This window comes from Talpa europaea (genome assembly GCF_964194135.1).
Source record: "Talpa europaea genome assembly, chromosome: 2".
Lineage (NCBI taxonomy): Eukaryota > Metazoa > Chordata > Mammalia > Eulipotyphla > Talpidae > Talpa > Talpa europaea.
The window spans coordinates 28,926,810-28,952,771 of record NC_140068.1 but is presented as its reverse complement, the minus strand read 5'-3'; the positions used below and the strand labels follow the sequence as shown (position 1 = coordinate 28,952,771).

The 25,962-nt window shown below is 38.8% G+C and overlaps 1 protein-coding gene across 1 annotated transcript in view; it reads right to left on the bottom strand.

Annotated features, from left to right (window-relative positions):
• MTCL3 (MTCL family member 3) overlaps positions 1-25,962 on the bottom strand; it is a gene marked incomplete at its 3' end in the record, with an annotated part of 42,244 nt that overhangs the window by 1,427 nt on the left and 14,855 nt on the right. Inside the window, exons 4-5 of the mRNA XM_084256304.1 lie at positions 6,910-6,981; positions 87-1,262 (exon numbers count right to left, since the gene is read on the bottom strand). Coding sequence (XP_084112430.1) covers positions 87-1,262; positions 6,910-6,981 — 1,248 coding nt within the window. The remainder of the gene's footprint in view (positions 1-86; positions 1,263-6,909; positions 6,982-25,962) is intronic.

Below are 25,962 nucleotides of genomic sequence, written 5' to 3'. Positions count from 1 at the left end.
TCAGTGCGGGAAGATGCGCCCCCGGGGGGCACCGCGGCCCGGGCCAGCCTCGCCATCGCCTTGGCTCGCAATAGGCAGAACTGTACCTGACTCACGGATATGGGCTCCTCCGCGCCGCGCTCCTCGGCGGACTTGGGCACCTCCAGGCGGTCGATGAAGGTCTGCAGCTCCTTGCGGAAGGCCTTCATCTGCGCGTTGATGCGGTAGAGCAGCTCGTGCTCGCGGATGCGGCTGCCATCGTCTTCCTCGTCCATGAGTCCGAACAGGTCCCCGTTGGCAACAAAGATGCGCGCCTCGGTGATGATGGTGCTCGTGTCGGCGATGAGCCGGTCGATGGTCTTGCCCAGGCGCTCGGCCTCCGAGCGGATGTCCTTCATCTGCTGGCGGTCGGAGAAGCTCTTGGGCCAGGGCCCGGGGCTGGGGTAGAAGGAGCGGGTGGGCGTGAGGCAGCGGATGTTGCGCACCTCCTCGGAGTCGCTCTCCCCGCCGATCGGCCCTTCGCGCTTGCGGTGCGGTGGCCGCGAGTCGTCGTCACTTTCCTTCTTGCCTGCATCGCTCTCGGCGTCGCTGTCACGCGGGCTGCCACGGATCCCCAGGTGCGAGGCCAGGTCGTAGCGCTGCATGTTGGACATGAGCACGCGGTTCTCGTACTGCAGCTGCATGACCTTGCCGCTGAGCTCGTTGATCTGCAGGCGCGCGGCTTTCAGCTCCTCCTGCAGGGCCTCGGTCTTGGCGCTGTCATGGTGCCGCGCGCTCTCGTGGCTGCCCGACTTGTACTTGTACTTGTTCAGCTCCGCAGTGATGCGCTTGTTCTGCTCCTCCAGGTCCGCCACGTTCCTCCGCAGCAGCTCGGTCTCGTCCTCCACCAGCTGCAGGTGCTGCCGCAGTTCCGACAGGGATTCGCTCTGCTCTCTCATGAGGGGGTTGGCGGACCCGTTGAAGTCATCGCCCCTCAGATCGTCCAGTTCTGCCTTCAGACCTCGGTTCTCCACCTCTAGTTCGACGATTTTCCTGCCCAGGATGTTGGCTTCTTCCTCCACCAGCCTCAGCCTTAGCTTGAGCTCCGCCTCTCTGGTGCTGGGAGGCCCCCCGGCTTCCCCTTTGGGCAAAGGGCTGTCTAGATCCCCATAAAAGGATCTGTACTTCTGTAGCTCGTGTTCGAATCTGTCCTTTTCTTTGTCAATCTTAGCCATTTTCTTTCTCATCAAAGCGGCTTCTTCTTTCACGAACTGCAGCTGGCATTTCAGATCTTCATTGTCCTCCTCATTTGGGGAAAAGAGGGGGAAATGGCAGGAGATCATTATTTATGTAAATGAAGAAAACAATCCAAAAAAAGGACATTGCAAAAATAATTCATTTTCCTAGTAATTAAGATTTAATGAGAGAAGTGGAAAGGCTGGAGACGTGGGAAGGGCAGAGGGAGAGGTGGGGGGGAGAGGAGAGGGAGATATTTAGGTAAATTAAAGCTTAGAATAATATTACATACTAAAAACTGTCTTTGGCTATCATTCAGCAATGTTCCTTTTATTTTTATTTATTTATTTTTAAAGATTTATTTATTTATACAAGAACCGGGGTACAAGCCAGATGTGCAGGAGGGTGAAAGGATTCACCAGAGACAGAGCCGGGAACAGAACAGGCAGACTCACGAAATACACTGCTGAGGGGAGCAGCAGGTGAGTCAGGAGAGGTCTGCTGCCCCATGTGGGTTTCTCCCTGGCCAGCAGGAAATCGATCTTGTGCTGCAGAGGCTGCAGATTGCTTCATAGTGCTGTACTTAACCCTTGCACCACTAGGGAGCCCCCCCCCCCCACTTTTTAAAAAATATGGCTTGAATTCCTCCGAATATCAATATGAAACCCATTCCCTAGAAGGAGCAGGTGGTTAATACACACTCACTGCTATTTATTGAGCACTCTCAGTTCTGTAACATTCTTAACACATATGACTTTAATGTTCAACATAAAGTTTTCAGTAAGTAATACATGCCTAGTTCAAAGATGTTCAGTAACATGTTCAGGTTACACAGCTAAGAAGTGACAAAGGACAAAGATGAAATTTGAATTCAGTTCTGTCTGACTGAACATCTTAGGTTTCTGATTACCACAAAGAAAATGCCTGCTCTCCAACTTCCATTAAGGCAGGATTGTTTGTGAAGGTTTTTAAAGTAGGAAAAGTTTAATACTGGAATGGTCCATGAAAATTTATGCCCATTAGTCTAAAAGAAGTAAAATTGATTCTGCTGGTGAAAGGATGGTGGAGTACACTTTATAGACATTCTTCCACATTCTGAGGATAACCTTTAAAATTTGATCATTAACTACATTGAAAATTGGAAACAGGAAAAAAAGGAAATCAACTCTTTCTCTGAGAGCTGATATAAATACACGTCATTATGTCTGAGGACATATTTCCCAAGGACAATTTCTGAAGATTCTCTTTTAAACAAGCACTTGAAGTCAATGGGAGCAGAGCAGGGTGGTAGCCCAGTGGACGATAGTAAGGATTACTGGTGCTTTGGTGGTGGGCATGGTATGGTAACATACATCTGAAAAGTGTGAACCTATACCCCTAAATCACATACAAGATTGAAAACCAACATTATCTCAATTAAAAAAATAATTAAAAAAGAAAGTTATAGGAATTATTATAGACTGGTAATAGGATAAGCATAGGCAAACTGATCCATGTAACAAAAATAAAAAAAGATTAGAAATAATCTCATTGTCAATTAATTTTCAGCAACATGGTATAAGAAACTTTTTTTCTTTTAAGAAAATTTTTTCTAATGAATATTACTAGAACTACTTTATATCTATAAAAATAAATTTTTACCTTCTCTCTATATATAGAAAGATTGATATATATTTATTTATGTAGATAGATATTAATTGGAGATGACTCACAGGCCTAAGTATTTAAGCTAAAATTATGTTTGAAGAATAAAACATATGATAGAAATGGAGTTGGCAACATTTCCTAAAAAGGGCATAGAATGCAAATCTATAAATGAAAAATGCTAAGCTGTATTGCAACAACAAAAAATTCCCAGTTCCCACATCAAAAGAACTTTTTAGAAAATGAATACATAAGCTATACAGAGAAAATATTCACAATGCATATATTTCACAAAAATGCATAAAGAATATATATAGAGCTCCTACAACTCAATAGTAAAAAATTAAAAATGCAAGTGTTCAAGAAACACTTTAAGAAAGGTGATATAGAAATGGACAAATATTCAAAATACATTGGAAAAACTGTTCAACCTCATTAGTCACCAGGGAGATTTAAATTAAAAGTACAGTGGGATATTATTACACATCTGCCAGAATAGATAATTGCAAAAAGACCTGTATCGCCAGATGTTAGCAAGTATGTAGAACAACCAATGGGGATATAAAAAGGCACAAAATCTGTGACAACTATCCTAGCAATTTCTAATAACTATACATTCATCTTAAATAAGCCAACTAACAAAATAAAAAAAAAATGGGACTAGAACTACCTTCTTTCCCCAATACTGTATTATTGTAGTACTAGCTAATACTGTATTAGCTGTGTTCATGTAAAAATGTAGTCAACACTGCCGGTGAAGGTGAGAAGAAAGAGCTTCTTGCCAGATGCTCAGTATATATGGCCTAGGGCTCTCCCTGGTGGCCTGGGGGTTAAGTCTCAGCGCAATCCCCTCTAATGCCTAAGTTTGATTCTCGCTGGGGAGCAAACCCACATGGCACAGCAGACTTCCCCCGTCTCACCCACTGCTCCTCTCAGCCGTGTATTTCAGTCAGTGCCTGCTCTGTTCCCCACTCTGTCTCTGATGAGTCCTCTCACTTCCCTGTACCTCTGGCCTATGTCTCAGCTCTACTACGCACAAATAAAATCTTTCTTAAAAAAACAAACAAACAATGTTTGAATAGAAAGATGACCAACAATATGCTTTTACCTGAGCTAGGTTTTGTTGGAAAGTAAGAGTAGGTGAGATTAGGAAACTAGGCTGGGCTACAGGCATGATGGCAGTCCTAGATTGCAAGACAAGGCCTTTATTTGCTGATGCAAAAAAAAAAAATGTTGGCATAATACTGCAGTTTAAATCTAACTGAAACAGCCGTGGGTGTGATACAAATCACAGACTGGTGCAGGATAACACTTCACTGGGCTATGTTGAACAAATATAAAATGAAAAGTTACCATATTCATGTGTATGTAAGCACTCCTGCCCAAAGGAATGAAGACACAGCAATTTTCTTAAGACTTGGACATATACTGCCTGCAACCAAGTCACTGTGATGGGTATGATACTTATTTTATATATTTAAATAAAAATATTTCCAACCTAAAAAGTGTGATAGTTTTGGTAATGTCAAAAGTTTAACAACCCTGTATGCCAATGTGCTTTACATCCTTATTATGTAACTTAATTATTGTAATCTGCATTTGGAAGTGAGCATGGAAAAACCATCGCAAATGTCAAAAACATTAAAGCAGAGATTGAATGGAAAGTTCATGGTCCGTTGTAACTGAGTTGTAAACATTTGCTGTCGTTTTCCTCAGTGAATGATAGGTTAGGAAAAATAAAATATTCTGAGATAGGAAGCAAATTGCCTCTTACGTTTGTGTCTATTAAATACTTTTAAGAACATACAAATGACATGAGGAGGGGGAACAAATGACATGATAAGGATCAAAAGAAGTGAGCTGAGGCTGCCTTTGATTTCAATAGCCACCACGAGGAGTTAAACTGACCTCTAATAATGTAATCAATCTGTACATTTTTCTGTTACATTCCCACTTTATAGGCAAGGAAAAGAAGCCTAGAAAGGATGACTTAGTATGGTTCTATGGCTGCCATATGGCGGAGATTTCCACCTAAGCCACCTGGCATTAAAACTACTATTCTTTGTTGCTAGGCAATGTCATTTCTTAGCAAATGTAGCTTACTGGCCTGTTGGGGCAACATGTAAAGAATACAGCAAAGAACTTGAAGCAAATTGACGATGTGAAATAGAAAGCTATAAACTTATAGTGGGTTGAACAGTGTGAAACTGCTATTTCCGTAGGTCAGCATCAATAGCATGTTGGCAATTTGCTCAGAGGACATGGGAGTATTAAATGGTGCATGGTCTACTTGTACAGAGTTGCAGAAAGCTAGACACTGAGGAGTCAATGCTGAATAAGATGGCCCCTGCCCATAAAATCTCCTGGTGAAGGAGAGGAGATAAATACTTAGGTAAGAATTACAACAGAACAGAAAGCTTGCAGTAATACAAGTATGTGAATCAATGGTATTTAACCTTGACTGAGCAACAGAATAATGAACTGTTCTGTAATTGAGATCTACCCAAAATACTTCCAATCATTCTCCTAGGTGGGTTTTTTGGGGAAAAAAATCAGGTAATAAGCTTTGAAAATCGAAGAATTGAAAATGATAGCAGGGAATTCACAGTATACAACACCATATAAATTTCCTAGGACATTTGTGTCCTTGAAATAAAAACTGGTGGATTGCAATATATTTTGCTTGCTGTAAAGTCCCAGGTCCCACTGACAAAATGGTGGAAAGCTGTGGATATCTTTTGCAGAAAGGAGAGCTTATGCACATGGAGTGGGGGAAAGGTCTGCAGAGCTAGGAGCAAACAACTCAGAGTTTCTGGAGTAGAGAATATTGTTGAAAAGAATAAATAAACTTGGACATGAAAAGCATGACAATAGGACAAACATGAATTTTTAAAAATAACCCGATGATTGAAGCTGACTTAAAATTTTAGAACAAGGAGCATATGGCATCTTCTCCCTAAATAAGGTGGGGAAAAGAATTGATGGCAGCATGTGAAATGATTCTCAGCAAAATATTTAGTGAGGTGGCTAAAATTATGGCAAAGACAAATGTGGGGAAGCTGCAGTGAAAGAGCATATCCAAACTTGTTAAGGGAATGGAGAGAAAGGTACAAAATAGGACTAATGATCTTGGTATGGGACTCTCTGGAATTCTAGAAAATGCTGAGGTCTATAAATATTCTTTGCAAATACCAGGAGAAAAATAACCAAGAACAGAGAAGAAAAGGGAAAATAAAATGTATTATGTTATACTTTAAAATAATGATTAAAATCATTTTTTCTAATTTAGAATATTTAAATATTGCTTTAACGTTATTATCTCACGAGAATTCTATACCTTATAGAATTTTTAAAAATACACCACTGATTCCAACATACACATATAAGTCATTATGCAGTCAGTTTTTAAAGAGCAAATGTCACTTTTGTCTACAAATATTTCTTTTTTTCTTCTGACACCCCAACTCCAAGTATTTCTTCTCCTGCTTAAAATCTCCTATTTTACCCATTAACACCTATTCACCCTGAAAGCAGAGCTAGTCTTTCCTGTGGCTGGATTTCTAAGGTTCTTAACAAGTCCATGTTGAATGCTCTCTTTTGAGATTTATTTCATTTGTTTCCCTTCTTTTGCTTTCTCATTCTGAGAATCACCTTACTGCAGGACTCTCTGAATTGAGTCTCTCTTCCCTCCATCATCCTTTTCTCCAACATTCATTTCTTTACTCTTCCCTGATACTATAGGAACAGCCATTCTGTTCATCTCATTAATTATAAATGAGTAAGATTAGTACCATAGGTACAGTTCTCAAATATAGTAACTTCTAAAATGCTAATGACATTTTGTTTCATGCTTACAATGTAAAAGCAGTTATAATAGAAACATTAGTGCTAGCTTCATAAGCAAAGATATGGGCTGCTTTGAATTGCCTGTATCTAAGCTACATAATTGATATGAATAATTTAACTTTGATGTTAGGATATCTGGCTAGTAAGTCTACTTATAGGTGCAGTTCATTATTATATACATTTAGAGGTGCATGATGTACTACTTGAAATTCTATTTCCACATACCTCTGTGGGGGTCTGTTGAGCCTTTTTCTCGGATTTTGGCAAGTCTTTGCTTCCTCTCCTTTTTAAGGATAGCTGAAACAAAGCATGAATATATTTAGATTGGTAAACTGTAAATGAAATTGAATTGTATGTTGTCAAGTATCCCAATCTCATATGACAAAACCAAGCCAAATGAAAAATGTTAGTTCAATAATCATAAGGGAGGGAAACAACCTAAACCAGATAGATATAGACATATATTTTTTACTCTGGACAGGGATACACATCATAGTAGGAAAGCAGCTGGGAATTATCTAATTAATTTGAGAAATATAAGAACACTACTGTGAAAATGAAAAAAAAAAAAAAAGACCCAAAGTGGACACAAAATCCTTGTTAGCATTCTGTCACTATAGAAAAAAAAAGACCATTATCACTTCCAGTGTTGGATTCAGGGTCCTATAAACTTGTAAGACAAAATGTCAGGGGATTGACATAGAATTTAAAGAATTGTTTTCTTTTTTCACCACACATCTATGCAAGCACAAGCAACACACAAACACACACCCACATACACACACACTCTACAATAGGAACGGTAGAGATTATAGTGAAATGTAGAAAGCATGTGCAATCTAAAGGAGCAGGTAGAGTGGGAATTAATCCCAGCTCTTCATGGTACAATATAAAAATGTGGGTTTTTCAAGAGAAGCTGGAGATCTGGATTGCTATAATAAACCTCCCACATTTTATCCATTGGCCCTAATTGAAATTCAAACAACACTCTATAGTTAAGAGTACATACCTGGTGCCGTATCATTTCATGGACCAGCAGTATATGTCAGTTCCATATCTTAGCACTAATATAATAAGAAAGTTACCTTTGTGTAGCTAATAATCCATATGTATGAATATTGACCACATACCAGATAATGAGCTAGAGACTCAATGGTCAGTTAGATAGCTCAGAGACCACTAGGAAGCTCACAGCTTAGCATGGGACACAGGGAAGAAAACAATCACAGTGCAAGTTGGTAAATGCCAGGCTTTTGATTCTGTGGAGCAAGGACTGCCTCAGTGTCATCACCACCATGAGAATAATACTTGCCACATAGCAGATGGTGGGAAAATATTTGCTGAACTAATGAGTGAATAGAAAATATGAGGCTCGGAGGGCAAAGAGCAGGATGAAGGTATAGATTGCCAGTAAAAACAGGAAAGGCTAGTCTAAAGAGGAGCCTTCAAGAATTTGCAAAGGACTGCAAATTAAATTCATCACATGTTGATTTCTAGCCCATATCCAGTGTTAAGTGAAGGCATATGCTCAGGCACAGAAGGCAGGGGAATACACTGCTACAACCACTTTCTTTCAGTTTGAAACTGAAAAGTCCATGTGGTTATTTATTTCTAGTTTCTTTATAGAAAGACACTCTATGTTGTTTAACTCTTCTTACTAACAAAAGCTGTGGGAACTGATTCACGATACCCACAAGTGATTTAGGAATCAATCAGTAAAAACAGTCCCAAGAAAACCAAGGTGACAGGGAGCTGAACTAATGAATTTTGGAATATTCTATATAGAGGTTACCTACATAGAAACACCTGAATTCATTTTATGAAGCATTTACTGAATGCTTTTACTTTGAAACGATTCCATTAAATGTTTATTTAGTACTTACTAAAGCACTTCATATGCTACCTTTGATTCCACCTTGTCTCTGCTCTCTATGGGGTTCTACCTTGGCAAGTTGTCTGTTCATTTTGCAATATTATACAGTGATGAAAGCAATGATGATATAAAAAACTATATTAAATTACATTGTTTATTAATTCATATCACGTACTTCATATATTTTATCTCAACTAATTTTTTTTAAGATTTATTTATTTTTATACAAGAATTGGGGTACAAGCCATAGATGGGGGGGTGAGAGGATTCACCAGAGACAGAGTGGGGAACAGAACTGGCAGACTGACTGGATACACTGCTGAGGGGAGCAGCAAGCGAGACAGGAGAGATCTGTCCCGCCATGTGGGTGTCTCTTTGGCTGGCCGGGAATGGAAGTCAAGCTGCAGTGGCTGCGGATTGCTTCATAGGTTGTGTCTTAACACCTGCGCCACCAGGGAGGCCCTCAACTAATTCTTAACACCCCTCCCCATTTCTTGCTTCACTTTATAGATTAAAGCTAAGGCTTAGAGAGGTTCACTAAATTATTTATTTTTAAAAGATTTATTTACTTATGCATACAAGAGCTGGGGTATAGGCCAGAGATGCAGGAGGTGAGAGGATTCACCAGAGACAGAGTGAGGAACAGAACAGGCAGAGCGACTGAAGTACACTGCTGAGGGGAGCAGCGGGCGAGACAGGGGAAGTCTGCTGCACCATGTGGGTTTCTTCCTGGCCAGGGATCGAGCTCATGCTGCAGAGGCTGCGGATTGCTTCATAGTGTGGTGCTTAACACCTTGCGCCACCAGGGAGGCCCCCCTCACTAAATTTTTTAAAGCAGAGGTTCCCAAAGTGATTACCCAGAACATCATGAGTGTCACCTGGTAACTTGTTAGAAAAGCAGTTTCTCAGGACCCATCCCAGAGGTACAGACAGTATGATTTAACAGGCTCTCCAGGTGATTCTGATACGTGCTAAAGTTTTGGAATTATTGTATTGATCGGAAGTCACTACTAGTAAAGAGTGGAATTGAGCCATGTCCAGATCTTATCTATTGAATCACAAAGGAGACAGACTTAATCCAGTCTGGGACTGAAAATAGTGTAGGAAATGGGCTGATTTCCACAAAGAAGCAACATTTTACCTTGAATCTGTTATATGAGAAGTGAGTCAGTCAACAAGGGAAGAACAAAATCTTCCATATAGAAAGATCATTTGTGAAATACAAAGAAATTTGGTGTGCTTGTAGCAGTGTGGAGTGGAGTGATTTGCTGCTTTGGAGTCAGATCTTGAGGGATATTGAATAAAGCTTGGATTTTATCTCACCAAATTGCCTTTCTAAGGCCAATAAGGATTATCAAAGGGATTTTAGCAAGGTACTGTCCTTAATCAGACTGTCATAGAAGAATACAGTCACGAAGGCAGCAATCCAAATGGCCATGAGGTAAAGAGGTGACTTGTAAGAAAAATGTTTTAGTTCTGAGCATTTTTAATGTTGCCTTTGTTTTTCATTCATCTTATAGGTATTTGTTGGGTTCTGGCATATTTATGGTACTGTGTGATATAAAATAAGATTGAAAAAATATTTTATTTGTCCCCCAAAAGAATGAACTGTTAATTGTGGGTCTGCTAATCCTAAGTGGCCTGTTCAGCCACCATTTTTTTACCTACAGTTCTAAATCCTAAGCAAGGTCAGAACAGCCCTAGTCAATTAGGTACAAGGAGCCCCACCTGGCAAGGTGTCTTTCAAATCAATCAGGCGCACAAAGCTGGATCACACTGGGAAGGCCATGCATCACAAGGTATGACTGGAAACGCCGGGGTGGGGTGGGTAGGGTGGGCTGGGCTGATGACTGATGCATAAAAGGTACTCCCAATTTATACATCACATGGTAAGACTGGACCATGCGCGGTGTGTGAGTGTGGGGGGGTGCGCGAGGACGATGTATAACAAGGGACTCCAGAAGCTGATCAGTGGAAAGCCTTGTTGTTAAGATTGAAACCATGGCTGGGGAACTAGGGCTTGATCTCAATTACAATACCGAGTCATCAAGCAGATAAGAAGTACCTGGAGGGCAGACTCGCAATCCCTGATTTTCTAGTTACATTCTTCCCCTTTTCCTTTTTACCAGATTCTTCCTCTTTTCTTTTTTCTCCTTCTTTCCCTTATAACTGATGCTTCTACCAATAAAAAGGCCAGGAACTTGCTCTTCAGCAGCATCCTGCATTATGTAGCCTGCTCCACCACTCACATTTCTTTATCAGTGTGGTGTTGCCCAATGCAACAGTTAATGGTGATAAAAAGGGTGCAGATAACTAGCTGAAATAGTTGACAGAATTAACTAAGGGCAATAAATGAAAAAAAAAAGAAGAAAGAACGGAGAAAATAAAGAAGTTGTTATGACTCCAGATCTGGGAAAATCATCCAAGAGGGATGATATTTGAAGAATATGCAAAATAGCAGGGACAAAGACTTGGAGAAACGTGAGTGTGATTTATAGGTACACTGACTTCTGAGACAATGGGTGTAGTTTCATTCTAGACGTGAGGCAGAAGATGAAGATGCCTAAAGGATTGAGGTCAACTTTTGGAGCTGAGGAATTTAGACTTTATCTTGTGGGCAATGTTAAAATGAGCCTTCTAAATGAATATAGAAGAAATGCTGAAACTAGGCCATTCTTTCCTAAGAGGTATTTTCTATTTTATTTAGCACTTAACTGAGATGTCAAACTCAAAGAAAGTGCTGGAAAAAAGGTTTCCTCTTGCATAAAAATATATTGCATAAAAATATATTGCTTTTAAGGTGACTGTAGGACTCTAAATACCTTTAAATATCACATTTACATTTTTAATAAATATTTAATCATTTCTGAATTCCAGTAAGTTTTTATTAATCTTATTTCTATGAAAATAGATGAGAGATTCAAAAGGGTAGAGAAAGTTGGAGAAATAATGTAAATCTAAACAGTCTCTTTCCTGTGAGGAAAAATTTTCAGCAGCTTCCCTATGTTCATCTAGTCCCACCTTCATCCACTGAATCTAGGAACCTGCATGAGAGTGTAGTTTGGGAAGCTAGAATTAAATCCTAGATTTTTATCTTTGTTGACAAAGTAGGCACTTTCAGATGTTCTCTTGATGAATATGCTGAAAACATGTCTTGTTCACTTCTTAATTCCTTGCATTCCCAATCACAGCTTGTCCAAGAGGGACTGCTGTTTATTTTCTACATGTGAGGGCTAGGAATTACAGAGTTTTGCCAAAAAATATGTTTGCACAGATATTATACATAATAGATTATTCATGTTCTAAATATGTTTCAGATTGCCTTTCTCTCTCAATTGAAATTAGTATACATAATATGCATCTTTCTTAATGCTGGATTGTTTTACAGCTTTTAAACAACAGAGAAGAACCTGTCTAAAATATCATTGAAAGATGATATTATGTTTGTAAAAGTCTCTCATGTTTGGATAAAATTAAAGAGATTCATTGTAACGTGATTAAATCAAGAAGGAAAATAGAACTGTGTCATTATCTAGGATTTATTGGGCATTAAATGTATGTCATACACATTTCTAAGCACTTAATATGTATCCATTCATTTACTCTTACAACAGTCTTATGAGTTTGACACCATTACCTGAAGCACACAAAGGATAAATCACTCAGGTAGTAAGTGCTAAGAGTCAGGATATAAATTATCCAGTTTCAGAGCTCTTGCTCCAACCAGCTGTATTATACTATTACTCCAAAGCAAGAAAAGTACAGGGTTATACCATTTTTTGAGCAAATCCTTTATGCTGTTACACCATGTGTGCATGTGTTTGAGGCACTCATTTACACATATTTATTACACAAGAGCAATGTGGTTTTGTATTTTCAGCACAAGGATCAGCAAAAGTGACATACGACTCATTAGTGTTCATAGCCATCCTGTAAATACTTATGACGGGGGCAATATTGGGAGGAGGCATAAAGATTTCTAGCTAAAGACAGCAAGGAAGCTGAAAGAGACAGGAACTCTGCTTTGATGTGGGTTGAATTTTTGTATCTCTCAACATTCATATGCTGAAATGTCAAAGCCCAATAGGTTGATATTAGAAGGTGGGAGTAGTCAGAAATGAGGGTGGAACTCTCATGAGCAAGATTAGCACTACTTTTGGTTCCAGATCATCAAATTCTGCTGTCGTGCCTCCACAAATGGTACCAACCAGTTCTGAGACACAAGCAGAGGGTCTGAGAGGTCAACTCAATTCTCACACTATCTATGTAGAAAGAGCACTAGACTCCACGGGCCTCACACAACTTAACACACTTGCAAGCATGGGCTGTTACCTCTATTACCTCTACTTCTTACCAACTGGCCATACATTAGAAGTGCAGGGCCTCCCTGGTGGCACAAGGGGTTAAGACGCAACCTATGAAGCTATCTGTAGCCACTGCAGCGAGAGTTCGATCACCGGGCAGGCAGCTACCCACATGGCACAGCAGACCTCTCCTGTCTCACCTGCTGTTCCCCTCAGCAGTGTATTTCAGTACATCTGCCTGTTCTGTTCCCCACTCTCTCTCTCTGGTGAGTCCTCTCACCTACCACGCCTCTGGTCTGTGCCCCAGTTCTTGTATGCATAAATAAATAAATCTTTAAAAAACAAATTAGAAGTGCAACTCCTTCCTTCCTGATATTAATTTGCTAGACTAGTTCACAGAACTCAGAGTAACACTTTGCATAGTAAGTCACTAATTTAATTGTGAAAAGGATGTAACTTGGGAATGGCCAAATGGCCAAGTGGGGGAGATGCACATGGCATGGTATGGGGAAAGGGTGAGAAGCTTCCAAAACTTCTTCCCTAACCCGAAGCATCTCTGGGCCCAGTCCTCTCTACATTTATGGGACTTCATTAGGGAGGCATGGTAGATTAAATCATTGACCACTGGCTAAGGATTCAACCTCCCGGGCCCAGATGTCAGTGGGTGGGACTGAATGTTTGGGTTGGCTTCCATGGCAACCAGCCCCCCTTTTCAACAGCTTTCCAAAAGTTAACTTATTAACATAACAAAAGACATTTTCCTCACTCTTAACACAGGAAATTCAAAGGGTTTTTGGGAGCTGGGAGCCAGGAATCATTGACAAAGACTAAATATATTTTTCCTATAAAAAACAATATCCAAGTGCTCTTATAAAATGAGACCACAAAGAACTCCCTACTCCCTTCCATTACGTGAGTGCACAAATCCGAGACCCAGAAGAGGACTCTGGCCTGGCCATACTGGCACCTTGATCAGACACAGACTACAGAACTATGAGAAATAAATTGCTGTTGTTTATGAGCCACTCAGTCTATGGTATTTTCTTACAGTAGCTGGAACGAACTCAGATAGACTCCAACCCATCAGAGGGGCTCTTGTCCCTAAACATCCTCCTCCTTCCCTTCTATTACATCTTTGACACATACCAGAGAGCTTGGCAGAGAAGGGGCAAGTGAGCCCAGAGATCCTGCTCTTGACCATATTCTCCACACTCTTCCATAAAAGCATGAGCTGGAGTCCCAAGTTTTATATTGAGTTATGATGCGGGGGGCCACAGGGAGTGTGGGTGAAGGAAGCATGCCAGGAAGATCAGGTCACGTCATTATTCTTCTGTACAAAACCTTCCAGCCATTTTCCATCTCAGAACTACACTTTAATAGTATAAGACCTCAACTACACACTGGATTTATCCTGGTTCTGTTTTAAAAAGACTTGTTGAGGCTTCAACCCAGACCAATTAAAATAGATTCTGGTCTTGGTCCCAGGAATTTTTTCAAAGCTCCCAGGGTGAGTATAATGTGCAGCTGGCTCTGAGCACTACCACCCAAGCTCTATGTGGTCAGCACCACCCCCACACCAAACAATATCTCCAACCTCATCCCCCACCACACTCCGCCCTGCTTTCCTCTCTCCAGTGTCACAAACATCCTTGCAGTTCCTCAAATCAGCCAAGCATGTTCCAGATTTAGGGCCTTTCCTCTGCCTGTATCACCCTTCCTTCAGACAGCCTCATTGTTAGGGAGAAATGATGTCCTGAGCTAATCCCATACAGGCTTTGTGGACTCCACTCCCAGTCCAGACTAAAGCCATCAAGACATTGGGAAAGACAAATCCCATCACCACCAAAGGGAATGTGGCTGGGACCTGAGGGTGGAGTTGGGCAGCCAGGTTGGGTATAAAAACCAGACACGTGGGCCTTGGGGGGCTCGCTCTCTTGCTCGCCTCTTGGCTTCACGGCTCCTGGCTGGCGGCCAGCTCTCAGAGTGCCATTTTGGGATTCCTGATCGGTGGATCGGGTAGGACGCATTTAAAACTTTGTCTCCCACTTTTCTCCCAGAGCTGTACATTTCCTCATTTCCCCTTCCCTTGTAAACAAACCTTTTATTAACCTTTCACGTGTGCCTGCAGTAGAGCATTGATAAGTCCTTTTAAGCGCGCGGGCGAGGACCCACAGTCAGGCACCCCGTTTTGTATCGGGCCTGCTCTACAACATCATGATCCACTCCCCCAACTCTTTTAGGTTTCCTAGTCAAAGGGTTCTTCCCCCACTGCCTCATAAAAAACAAAGAACTTCATATAAAATACTTCCTCTATTCTCTTGCTTTGTGTGTGCCTTCTCTTCTTTTTTAAGATTTATTTATTTATGCATACAAGAACTGGGGTACAGGCCAGAGGTGTGGGGGGCTGAGAGGATTTACCAGAGACAGAGTGGGGAACAGAACAGGCGGATTGACTGAAATACACTGCTGAGAGTCAGGAGAGGTCTGCTACACCATGTGGTTTACCTCCCTGGTCGGGGATCGAACTCATGCTGCAGTGGCTGCGGATAGCTTCATAGGTTGTGTCTGAATCCCTTGTGCCACCAGGGAGAACCTCGCCTTGTCTACTTTACCTGCCAAATCACTTTTCCAACTCTTTCATTTCCTCCAGCATGGGGGAACACCAGTATGACATCTCTGATGTGAACTTAGTTATTTTCCACGTATTGAGTTCACCAAAGATTTACAAAAAACAACCTGGAGATGATGGGCAAATAGGACCCTAATCTTTGAGTTCCAAACACTCTCTGTTATACATTAGACTTAAGATTTTCACTAGTTATTAAGGCTTACCATAGCAAAACTACTTACAAAATTGGCTACATTTTCCCCTCTCAGTAGGCAGTCCATTTACAATGTGTCCCATTAAGAGGCAGAATCTATTTTTGCACCTGTTCAAACTGAGTTGGCACTGAGACTTGTTTTGACAGTAAAATATGGTGGGGATAAAGGAAAGTAGGAGAGATCACATTTTGGTCTGAGGGGACCTTGCATGCTTTCTCCCTTGGAAACATGCTGCCCATATGACAACTCTGCACAGCCTATTGGACTAAAAGAGATACATGGTCCAGTCATTCTCATTGTCTTGGCCAATAGCCCATCAACCCCCAGAAGCAGTGTCCCAACTGTCGGCTGACCACAAATACATGCAGGGACCCAAGCAAGACCAAAGTAACTCATATAAAAGACCATAGAATTATGTACATAAATGATGCTTGTTTTAAACCACTAGGTTTTGGGATGGTTTGTTACACAATAAAAGCTGACACATTCACAAAACATTTTCACCATTGGGATTGCAGAAGACATTAGGCTAATGAACTCAGTTGGTGTTTATGAAAAAAAAGTTGGAAAAAATAAAGCTCAGTCTATTTTCGTTGTTTTTATTTCTCTTCTGCCTTTGCCATTATTTTGATTCTACAAAAGATTATTTAATAAAGCTGAGCTTTAAATAAGTTATTTTAAAAACTCACCTTCAGTTCTACTGCATATGCTTCCTTTAATAAAAGTAGGTGTTTAATTAGCACCAAAGGTGTTACATGAGTTAAAGGCTAGTAAAGTTCATCCTAACATTCAGGCTTATTAAAGTTTCAGCACATTTTTGAGATATTTCTTCTTTTGAAGTTAGCTTTTAGTCTTCATTTTTGTTTAAAGTGATGCATACATTTTTATAGTGCTTCTTGGATCTAGGTCTTTGATATGTATCTGTCAATTCCCTCCTTAGTTTTAGAAAATTTAGTTTGTCCTCTGTTTCTATAGTTTTTCTAGGAGGGGGAGAAAAATAACTTCATTTTTCAAAAATCTCCCTATGTAAGTCAATTTACAAATTGAAACAAAGATAATTCAAAGAAAGCTGTGCCCAGAAAATTCTGTTCTAATGTTATAAGGAATAAATTTTCCAAAATTCTACTGATAGTTAAGAAGGCCAGAATTCTAAAAAGAGTAGACTGAGAAGGCAGGAAAAGAAAGTTGTCATTAATTCATCTATTACAATAAATAACTTGGGAAGATGTTGAAAAAGAATTGATCAATAATTTAAATCTGGAAGTTTTTTCCCCAGCAGATATTAGTAGATAAAAACAAACAAACAAACAAACAAACAAACAAACAAACTGTACTGTGAAATTTTTATTCTCTGTAAGGAGGTGGTGATTCCCTTCTGGATATCATCACTGATCATTATCACAGAGGTGGAGAGGTATAGCTGAATACAGACTATATGCACATTACAGGGAGGAACACCACATCTGCAATGAACAAGTCAATACTCTTCTGTCAGTATCGCTTCCTTTTGTTCCATAAGCCCAGGCCCCCTTCCTATCTTTTGAGTTAGGAGGCTTCAAGCTTATTTTTTTTTATCTTCAATGAATACATAAATAAAACTTTCATAAGTTTGAAAAGCTACTTTTCTGCTCTAAAAATCCCAAGTGAAGGCCAAATGGAAATAACTGTGATCATATAATTTGCTGGCTTTTAATAAAATAATGTAATGAATTTTTCTTTCTCTCTGCCCTGTATTGTGTTGATACAGATTTCAATAGCAGAGGCCAGATTGACTGTAGAGTTATATAAATTCTCTATTCAGATCTTATGGTCTGAACCATAGCCACTAATGAAAGAGCAAACTTTGGAATATTTGTCTATATGGGAACAAAGATGATCTATCTTGGGGTCATATGGCTTTCAGTGACTCTAGAGTTGTATAGTATCTTTCTCTTAAAAAGACATCCTTTGGGTCAATAATTACTTTAGAATACTTCTGATTTTTTTTCTGACACATGCTTCCTAATAGTGCTTACATTTGTTTAGAGTGGAACTCACTTTCCATGACCAGCACAGTGAAATTTCAGTAAATGAGAAATTTGAAAAGTAAAATACTAACTTAATTCCAGATAAAAACTAAGGAGACATTAAGGACCATGGGTTATCAGAGAGAAGAAAAGAAATGGAGGCTTTTTTCATTAATAGGATATGATTGCTATAGAACCAGAGGAAATGAAATTGAGAGGAAACCAGAGAGGCTCATAAAACCTTTGTGTTTTTTTGTTTTGTTTTGTTTTGTTTTGTTTTGTTTTTTTGTGGGACCCTCCCTGGTGGCCGGGGAATGAACCAGCGCTGCAGAGGCTGCGGGCAGCCTCGCAGCCCAGTGCTCAACCGCTGCACCACCAGGGGAGGCCCACCTTTGTGAAAATATCCCTTTTACAGTAAGGTTTGGACCCTATATTTGTCTACCTTCCACTGTATGATTCATACCATAAGATCTGTATTCTCTAAACTACTCTAGGATACTAAAGGCTCAAGACTACTGGTGAGAGTCTCTGATTCAAGAAAATCTTACATCATAGTAGAAGCCTGCATTTGGAGCAAGGTATAGGTAGGTTGTTAGAGGGTCACCCAGACTGCCAACAATAAACTGATCCCAAAGCAAGAACACCTCACTTCCAAGAACAAAGGCAACATGGTAATAAGTGCTTCTTTGATATTCATGTCACATTATTATACCGGGATAGGTACCATGCAAAGGACTTCAAAAATCCCACACAAACAAATGGATTTAGAACCATAAACTCTCCCAAATGAGATTTTTTTTTTTTAAATATGAGACTCTGGTTAGTGATTTTTGAAATAATAATCATTAAAAATTATATTATACTTTATATACCCGATCCACAGTAATTGTATGATAACTAAGCTTTGCCATCAGCAAATGGAGAGATTTAGATCCCTTCTCTTGTTAATGAATTGGGTTCTAAGTACCTTTGAATTTAGCAATTAAGAAACATTTAGAAAAGTGTGGGCAGTGATAACAGTGCCTTATAGTCTCTGTCTATAATGAAGCAATGAAAGAAAATTGTAGCCAACATTTATAAGTTGGAAGATGATTTGGCCAGTCTTTTCTATATTGTATCTCAACCAGTTTCTATATTATTAATGCAGTCATATTGATATCATTTTGTTAAATTCATATGTCTATTAAAAAACATGCTTAGAGTGCCATTACAAGATGACAGGAGTCTAAGAGTGAGTATTTCATAGATGCTCTAAAATTACTCTTTATACAAGTACAAATTTAAGATATTTTGTGATATAATTTAAAGACCAGAGTATTCAATAATGTCCAAAATGCACTGAAATAGAGTAGAAGCATGTTTTGGGGGTAATTCCCAGACCATGTTAAAAAATGATCCCCTGAGGAACCCATCGGGGAAGGGGTATAATAGGGGTGAGATCTAGGTGGGGAGGCAGCACAATGGACTAAGATGGTGGATCATGGGTGTTTTGGTGGTGGGCACACTATGGCAATAACACTTGAAGGGGGTTCCTATGTTCCCAAAATACAATGTAAACCAACATGACCCCAAAAAAACAAAAAATGTGATAATCACAAGTTTGCTTCAAAACTTTTAGAATTGCTGAATTTTAATATGTAGACAGTTTGCATTTTATAAACCATGACTTTCAGTTTCATTAAAAAAAAAAAAAAACAAAACTGGAAAACTTGGTAAGGTTGGATCCTGACTATGGCATAGTAACTTGGACTGGAACTGATATTGACAGAAGTATTCCATTTGCCCCATCACTCCTAACACTGCTAGTGTCATTCTTTCATATGAACTGATCAGTTCCTGATAACAGTGAAGTGCTCAAGCTCTGCCTTGGACTGCTAAGGTTGTATTTGCAGAAGGAGTCTAAGAAACCCAATCTTCCACTCAATGACTTATAGGAGCTTTCTCCCACTTCTTAGACCCTGCCTGTGCTTTCATTTTATTTTATTTAAAAAAAAATTTTTTTTTAATAGAGGCATGTTTATTTATTTATTTGTTTGTTTGTTTGTTTGTTTTGTTTATACATGCACTGGGTACAGTCAGAAGCGCTGGAGGGTGAGAGAATTCACCAGAGCCAGAGCAGGGAGCAGAGCAGGCAGAAGGAGCGAAGTACACTGCTGAGGGGGGCAGCTGGAGGCAGGAGAGGTCTGCGCGCCATGTGGGACCCTCCTCCGGTGGCCGGGGAGCAGCCAGGGATCGAACCGCGCCACAGAGGCCGCAGGCAGCCCCGCAACCCAGCGCTCAACCGCTGTGCCACCGGGGAGGCCCTGTGCTTTCATTTTATATGAGGCAGGCAAAGCAATTCCTTTATAGATGACTCTAGTGGATCAAATGTCTTTATTTTGATCTCAAATATACTTAAAGTTAAAAATAACCTAAAGTTATTCAACAATAAATTAAAAAAAAAACAAAATTAACAGGCAACTATAAATCAGAGACAGTCTGCAGGGGAGGGGATGGGAGAGGCATCAAAACAGGGAAGGGAAGAGCACAAGGGACTGGACTATGGTGATGGTGCAAGGGTGAACCGGTGGTTGGAATTCTGTGGGGACTACACCTGAGAGGAGAAAGCAAACATTGCACAGAAATGAACAATGATGTACTATATATACAAATAAATAAACATCAAAGTTATTCAAAGAAAAATAAATCTACTTTATCTTCTATATTATGTCTGTTCAAATATTAAATGAAAGCAATCACCTCTCAAGTATTTACATCTCCAGTTCTTTCAAGCATTTGTCAAGGACATAACTTCATTTCTAACTTATAGACAATTATACTTTCTAAATTTTTTTTCTATAAGTGTGAATATGCGTTTCTCCTTTTGTGTTTGTGTAAATTTTTTAAAATAAAATTCTAAGAGGTTATATTTATTCATGTTAAATTTTATCTTTTAAAATTGTATTTATCTCTCCATTATGTTGATAACATTCTGATTTTTTTGTTCTGTCCTTGCCTGTATCTTTCCATGTAGATACTCTTTTATAATAGGTATTTATTAGCAATATAGTTGAAATATTTTAAAAACAAATGATATAAGAAAAAACTAACTTATTACAAATTTATGAAAATAATTATGAATAAAACATGAAAAGCACAATCTCTACAACCTCTATCTATGCGCCAAGTAAGTAAAAATCATGAGTAGAGAATTACAGAATATTTATCGGCAAATCTTAAATAGATTGGGAAAAATCTTGTTTTCATGGTTTTATTCAATAATAATCAACTATTCCTGAGGAACTGGTCCTTTCTTATTTTAAAAGATAAAATAAAGGCAGAAGCAATTGGTTAAACAAAAATTCACAGAGAATATATTAAAGAACTGAATCCAAACTTTTAAAATCAAATGCCATATCAGTGTGCTTTGTTTAAATATAGTGTATGTGCATATTCATAAATCAACTGCATGCCTATTTGCATATGTGAATATGTATGTGTATATTAGAGCATGCTTATATATATGCATGTATATATGTGTTTCTGGAAGGAATGTCTACATATCTTAAATTCTCAGTGAATTCTAAAACACAAGGACAATCAGAATCTCTGTAACATTTTTCCATATAGCAAATATATACTTTTTAATCTCCAGATTGCAAAACAAATGCTTATTGAAATAAGTTATAATATGACTAGTTTGTCAGTGGAATCTTAATAACCTTTTGTGATGTTTATTCTATTTGACCAAATCAGCTCATTTCAAATTTATTTGGGGATAAATGGATAATCAATAAATTTCTGAAATTTTAATTTGAACAAAAACAAATACCATATTCTAGGCTAAGTAAATTTATTTAGTCCTTTGATATGATGCTAAAGAATATACACATATACACACATATCTTCTTTAGACATGAGTGCAACTTAATAGCTATAGATAGGGTAGTTCCTTCACAAATAATAAATAAGCACCTGGGGACTAGGCATGAGCATAAGAGCATATGATACCACTGGTATAATAAAAAAATTTCCATATATCAGGGATGTTAGGAAAAGTAGGTAGAGATGAACTTGATTCATTTCCTAAAATATTTTTTTTTTTTGGGGCCTCCCCAGTGGCACAGCGGTTGAGCGCTGGGTTGCGAAGCTGCCCGCAGTCTCTGCGGCACTGGTTCGATCCCCGGCTGCTCCCCGGCCACCGGAGGAGGGTCCCACATGGCGCGAAGACCTCTCCTGCCGCCCACTGCTCCCCTCAGCAGTGTACTTCGGTCCTTCTGCCTGCTCTGCTCCCCGCTCTGGCTCTGGTGAATTCTCTCACCCTCCCACGCTTCTGACTGTACCCAGTGCATGTATAAACAAAACAAACAAACAAACAAATAAATAAATAAATAAAGCATGCCTCTATTAAAAAAAAAAAAAGACAGAAATTTAAAAAAAAAAAAAAATATTTTTTTTTTTTTAAGAAAATCTACCTGGTTTCAATTGTTACTCAAATTGAAAGAATTCTGGGTTAATATGACATGAAGCCATTACTTTCTTTGTATTAAAATATACTTGAAGGGTCTTTCTGGTGGCACAAGGGGTTAAGACGCAGCCTATGAAGCTATCCGCAGCCTCTGCAGCATGAGTTCGATCCCCGGGCAAAGAGTATCCAGGGAGATACCTACATGGCACAGCAGACCTCTCCTGACTCTCCAGCTGCTCCCCTCACAGTGTATTTCAGTCAGTCTGCATGTTCCATTCCCCACTTTGTCTCTGGTGAATCCTCTCACCCCCCACACCTCTGGCCTGTACCCCAGTTCTTGTATGCATAAATAAATAAATCTTTAAAATATATATATACTTGAAGGCAATGATAAAATTATATTTGTGTTAACCAGAAACTAAATTTCTATATTAACCAGAAACTAAGATTAATAAGCATTTGCCAAAATCTAAGAAAATTTTCTTTTAAAAAAAGCATCAGAATTCAACAAAGGAACATAATCTTTCTTGTATTTAGCTTTTACTGTCTGGAATAGAATTAGAGATTCCAACCTATCAAAATCTAACATTCTTGTTTTTTAAATGGTTAAACATAAATTTGTGACATGACGTAGCAGTTCCACTCTTTGGTATATTACCAAGAGAAATTAAAACATATTCATCTAGGGGGCCTCCCTGGTGGCACAGGGGTTAAAAACAGCACTATCAAGATGTCGCCAGCCACTGCAGCATGAGTTCGATCCCCGGCTGGCCAGGTAGCAACCCACATAGCAAGCAGACATCTCCTGCCTCACCCACTGCTCTCCTCAGCAGTGTATTTCAGTCAGCCTGCCTGTTCTGCTCCCCACTCTCTCTGGTGAATCCTCTCACCTCACCGCACCTCGGGCTTATACCCCAGAACTTGTGTGCATAAATAAATAAATCTTTTTTGAAAAACATATTCATATAGGGACTTGCATAAGAATATTCTTAGCAGCACTTTTCATAACAGCCCCAAATTGGAAACAACCCAAATGTCTATGTACTGATGAATGGATAGATTAAAATATGATATCCATACAATGGACTATTATTCAGAAATAAAAGATGAAATGAACTACTGGTATATGATATCACATGGATAAATTATGCTAAAGGATCATATATTGTATATTTCACTTATATGAAATGGTTAGGAAGATAAATAAATATATATTGGAAGAAGATTAGTATTTACCTGAAGTAGTATGAGAACAAGAGTAAATGAGGCATTATTAGTAAATGAGTATGAAGGGGTCACATTGAGAGAATGAAAATGTTCTAAAATTGATTTATCATTCCAGCTATACAAATGGGCAAATTTATTAAAAAGTCACTGAACTATATAGTAGGCATGTGTACATTAAATTATATGTAAAACATGTCTCAATAAAGTCACTGTAGACAAATAACTAGTCAGCTGACACTACTACATCCCAAACTTACTTTCCCCAATATATGCACAAATATCACACAGATACTGATATATCATAAATCTGGAGAAATGGCCCAGTCCATTTGCAATCAGCAACTCTGTTTGTTAAAACTTCAACACAAATAGGAACCATGAAGGAACTAAATGTAACTGTGCAATGAATTATGAGATATATATTTTCCTTATTCAGGGCTTCCTGGATAGAAGTTTAGGTAGCAAAGCTTGGGAACATCCATGTTGGGGGTTATCTCATGTGTGTATGTGTGTGTGTGTGTGTGTGTATGTGTGTATATATGTAACACATACATATATATGTAGTAACACATACACACACACACTAAAAGTAGGCAAAGAAAAAATATAAGCTGCTTCAAATTTTTCTAAGATCCAAATTTTCCACACATTTGGTGTATTAGAGTGCTACAGTGCTAAACTTTCCTAACTTTCTCCAGAATAGGCCAGAGTTAGATGAGCATTTACTAGCCATGAGGAAGTGGATCATATTTATGTATACCAAGTCTCACTACAGCTTTGGATCTAGAGCTGGCAGTGAGATAGGCTGAAAAAGTTACACAGTGAGTGTCTTGAATCAACATTACATTTAAAAAGAAAAACTGACACTTAATGATATTTAAAAAAATGGAATTAGAAATTTTCAATGGGAAAACAATTTTTTTTTTAACAAATGATACGGGAGCAACTGGAGATCTACATGCAAAAAAGATGGCCTTAGATACCTAATTCACATCATGCACAAAAGCAAACTCAAAACTGAGTGTTGACTTCAGTGAAAGAGATATACCTAGAATTTTCAGAAAAAGTACAGTGAATTTTCCTGTAGGCTAGTCAAATGAATATGACACAAAAGACTTAAGTGATAAAAGAAAAAATCATAAATTGGTCTTCAGCAAAATTAAAATCTTTTGTAACTCAAAAGATACCACTAAGAAAAAGACAAGTTACAGAAGAAAACACTGAAAATCCTATATCTGATAAAAAAGACATTGCATTCAGAACATACAAAGATTTTAAATTAAAACTCGAGAATAACTAGGAAAATAATTGACTTGAAGTGGACAAAAATGTATGTACATACTGCACAAAAGAAGTTACGAATGGAAAATGAACATATGAAAAAATGTTCAACATCACTAGGGAAACACAAATTGAAATCATTGTAATATACACTTAATGCTCAATAGAATAGTTATAATTAAATAGGAAATAAGGTGTTGGCAAGGTTGTTAGTGAATTGCATCCTTCATTCATTCACTGCTGGTGAGAATGTAAAATGAAAACAGTTTGGCAGTTTCTTAAAACACTTAAGCACAGATTTACCATATGACCCATAAATTCTACACTTATACATCCACCCAACAGAAATGAAAACATACATCCAGGGCCCTCCCTGGTGGCGCAAGGCATTAAGCACCACAGTATGAAGCAATCCACAGTTTCTGCAGCACGAGTTTGATCCCCAGCCTGCCAGGGAGCAACCCACAAGGTGCAGCAGACCTCTCCTGTCTTGCCCACTGCTCCCCTCAGCAGTGTATTTCAGTCACTCTGCCTGTTCTGTTCCCCACTCTGTCTCTGGTGAGTCCTCTCATCGCCTCCCCGACACCTCTGGCATGTACCCCAGTTCTTGTATTCATAAATAAATAAAACTTAAAAAAAAACAACTGAAGTCTCAGAAACATAGAAGTTAAGGCTTAAAATCATTGACAGTATGGCAGATTCAATGCTATTCCAATAAAAATCCCAATGACATTCTTCAAAGAAATAGAACAAATACTGATGAAATTCACATGGAACCACAAAAAAAAAAAAAAAAAAAACATGAATAACCAAAGCCCTACTGATGAAAACAAAGGAAAAAGGAGGTATCACACTTCCAAACTTCAAGCTATACTACAAAGCTATAATAATTTAAACAGTTTGGTATTGGAACAAAAAAGGACACACAGACCAATGGAACTGAATAGAGAGCCCGGAAATAAAACCATACTTATATGGACTGCTGATCTTTAACAAAGGAGCAAAGAATATGCAATGGAACACGGACAATTTGTTCAATAAATGGTGCTGGGAAAACTGGACCACCACATGCAAAAAAATGAAACTAGACCACTACCTTTCACTGTGCACAAAAATCAACTCAAAATGGATTTAAAAAGCTGGACATAAGACTTGAAACCATAAAATATATAGAAGAAAATATAGGTAAAACACTATAGGACATATATCGCAATAACATCTTTAAAGACTCATCACCCAAAGCAAAGAAAGTCAAGGAAAAGATAAACACCTGGGATTACATCAAACGGAAAAGCTTCTGCACAGCAAAAGAGACAT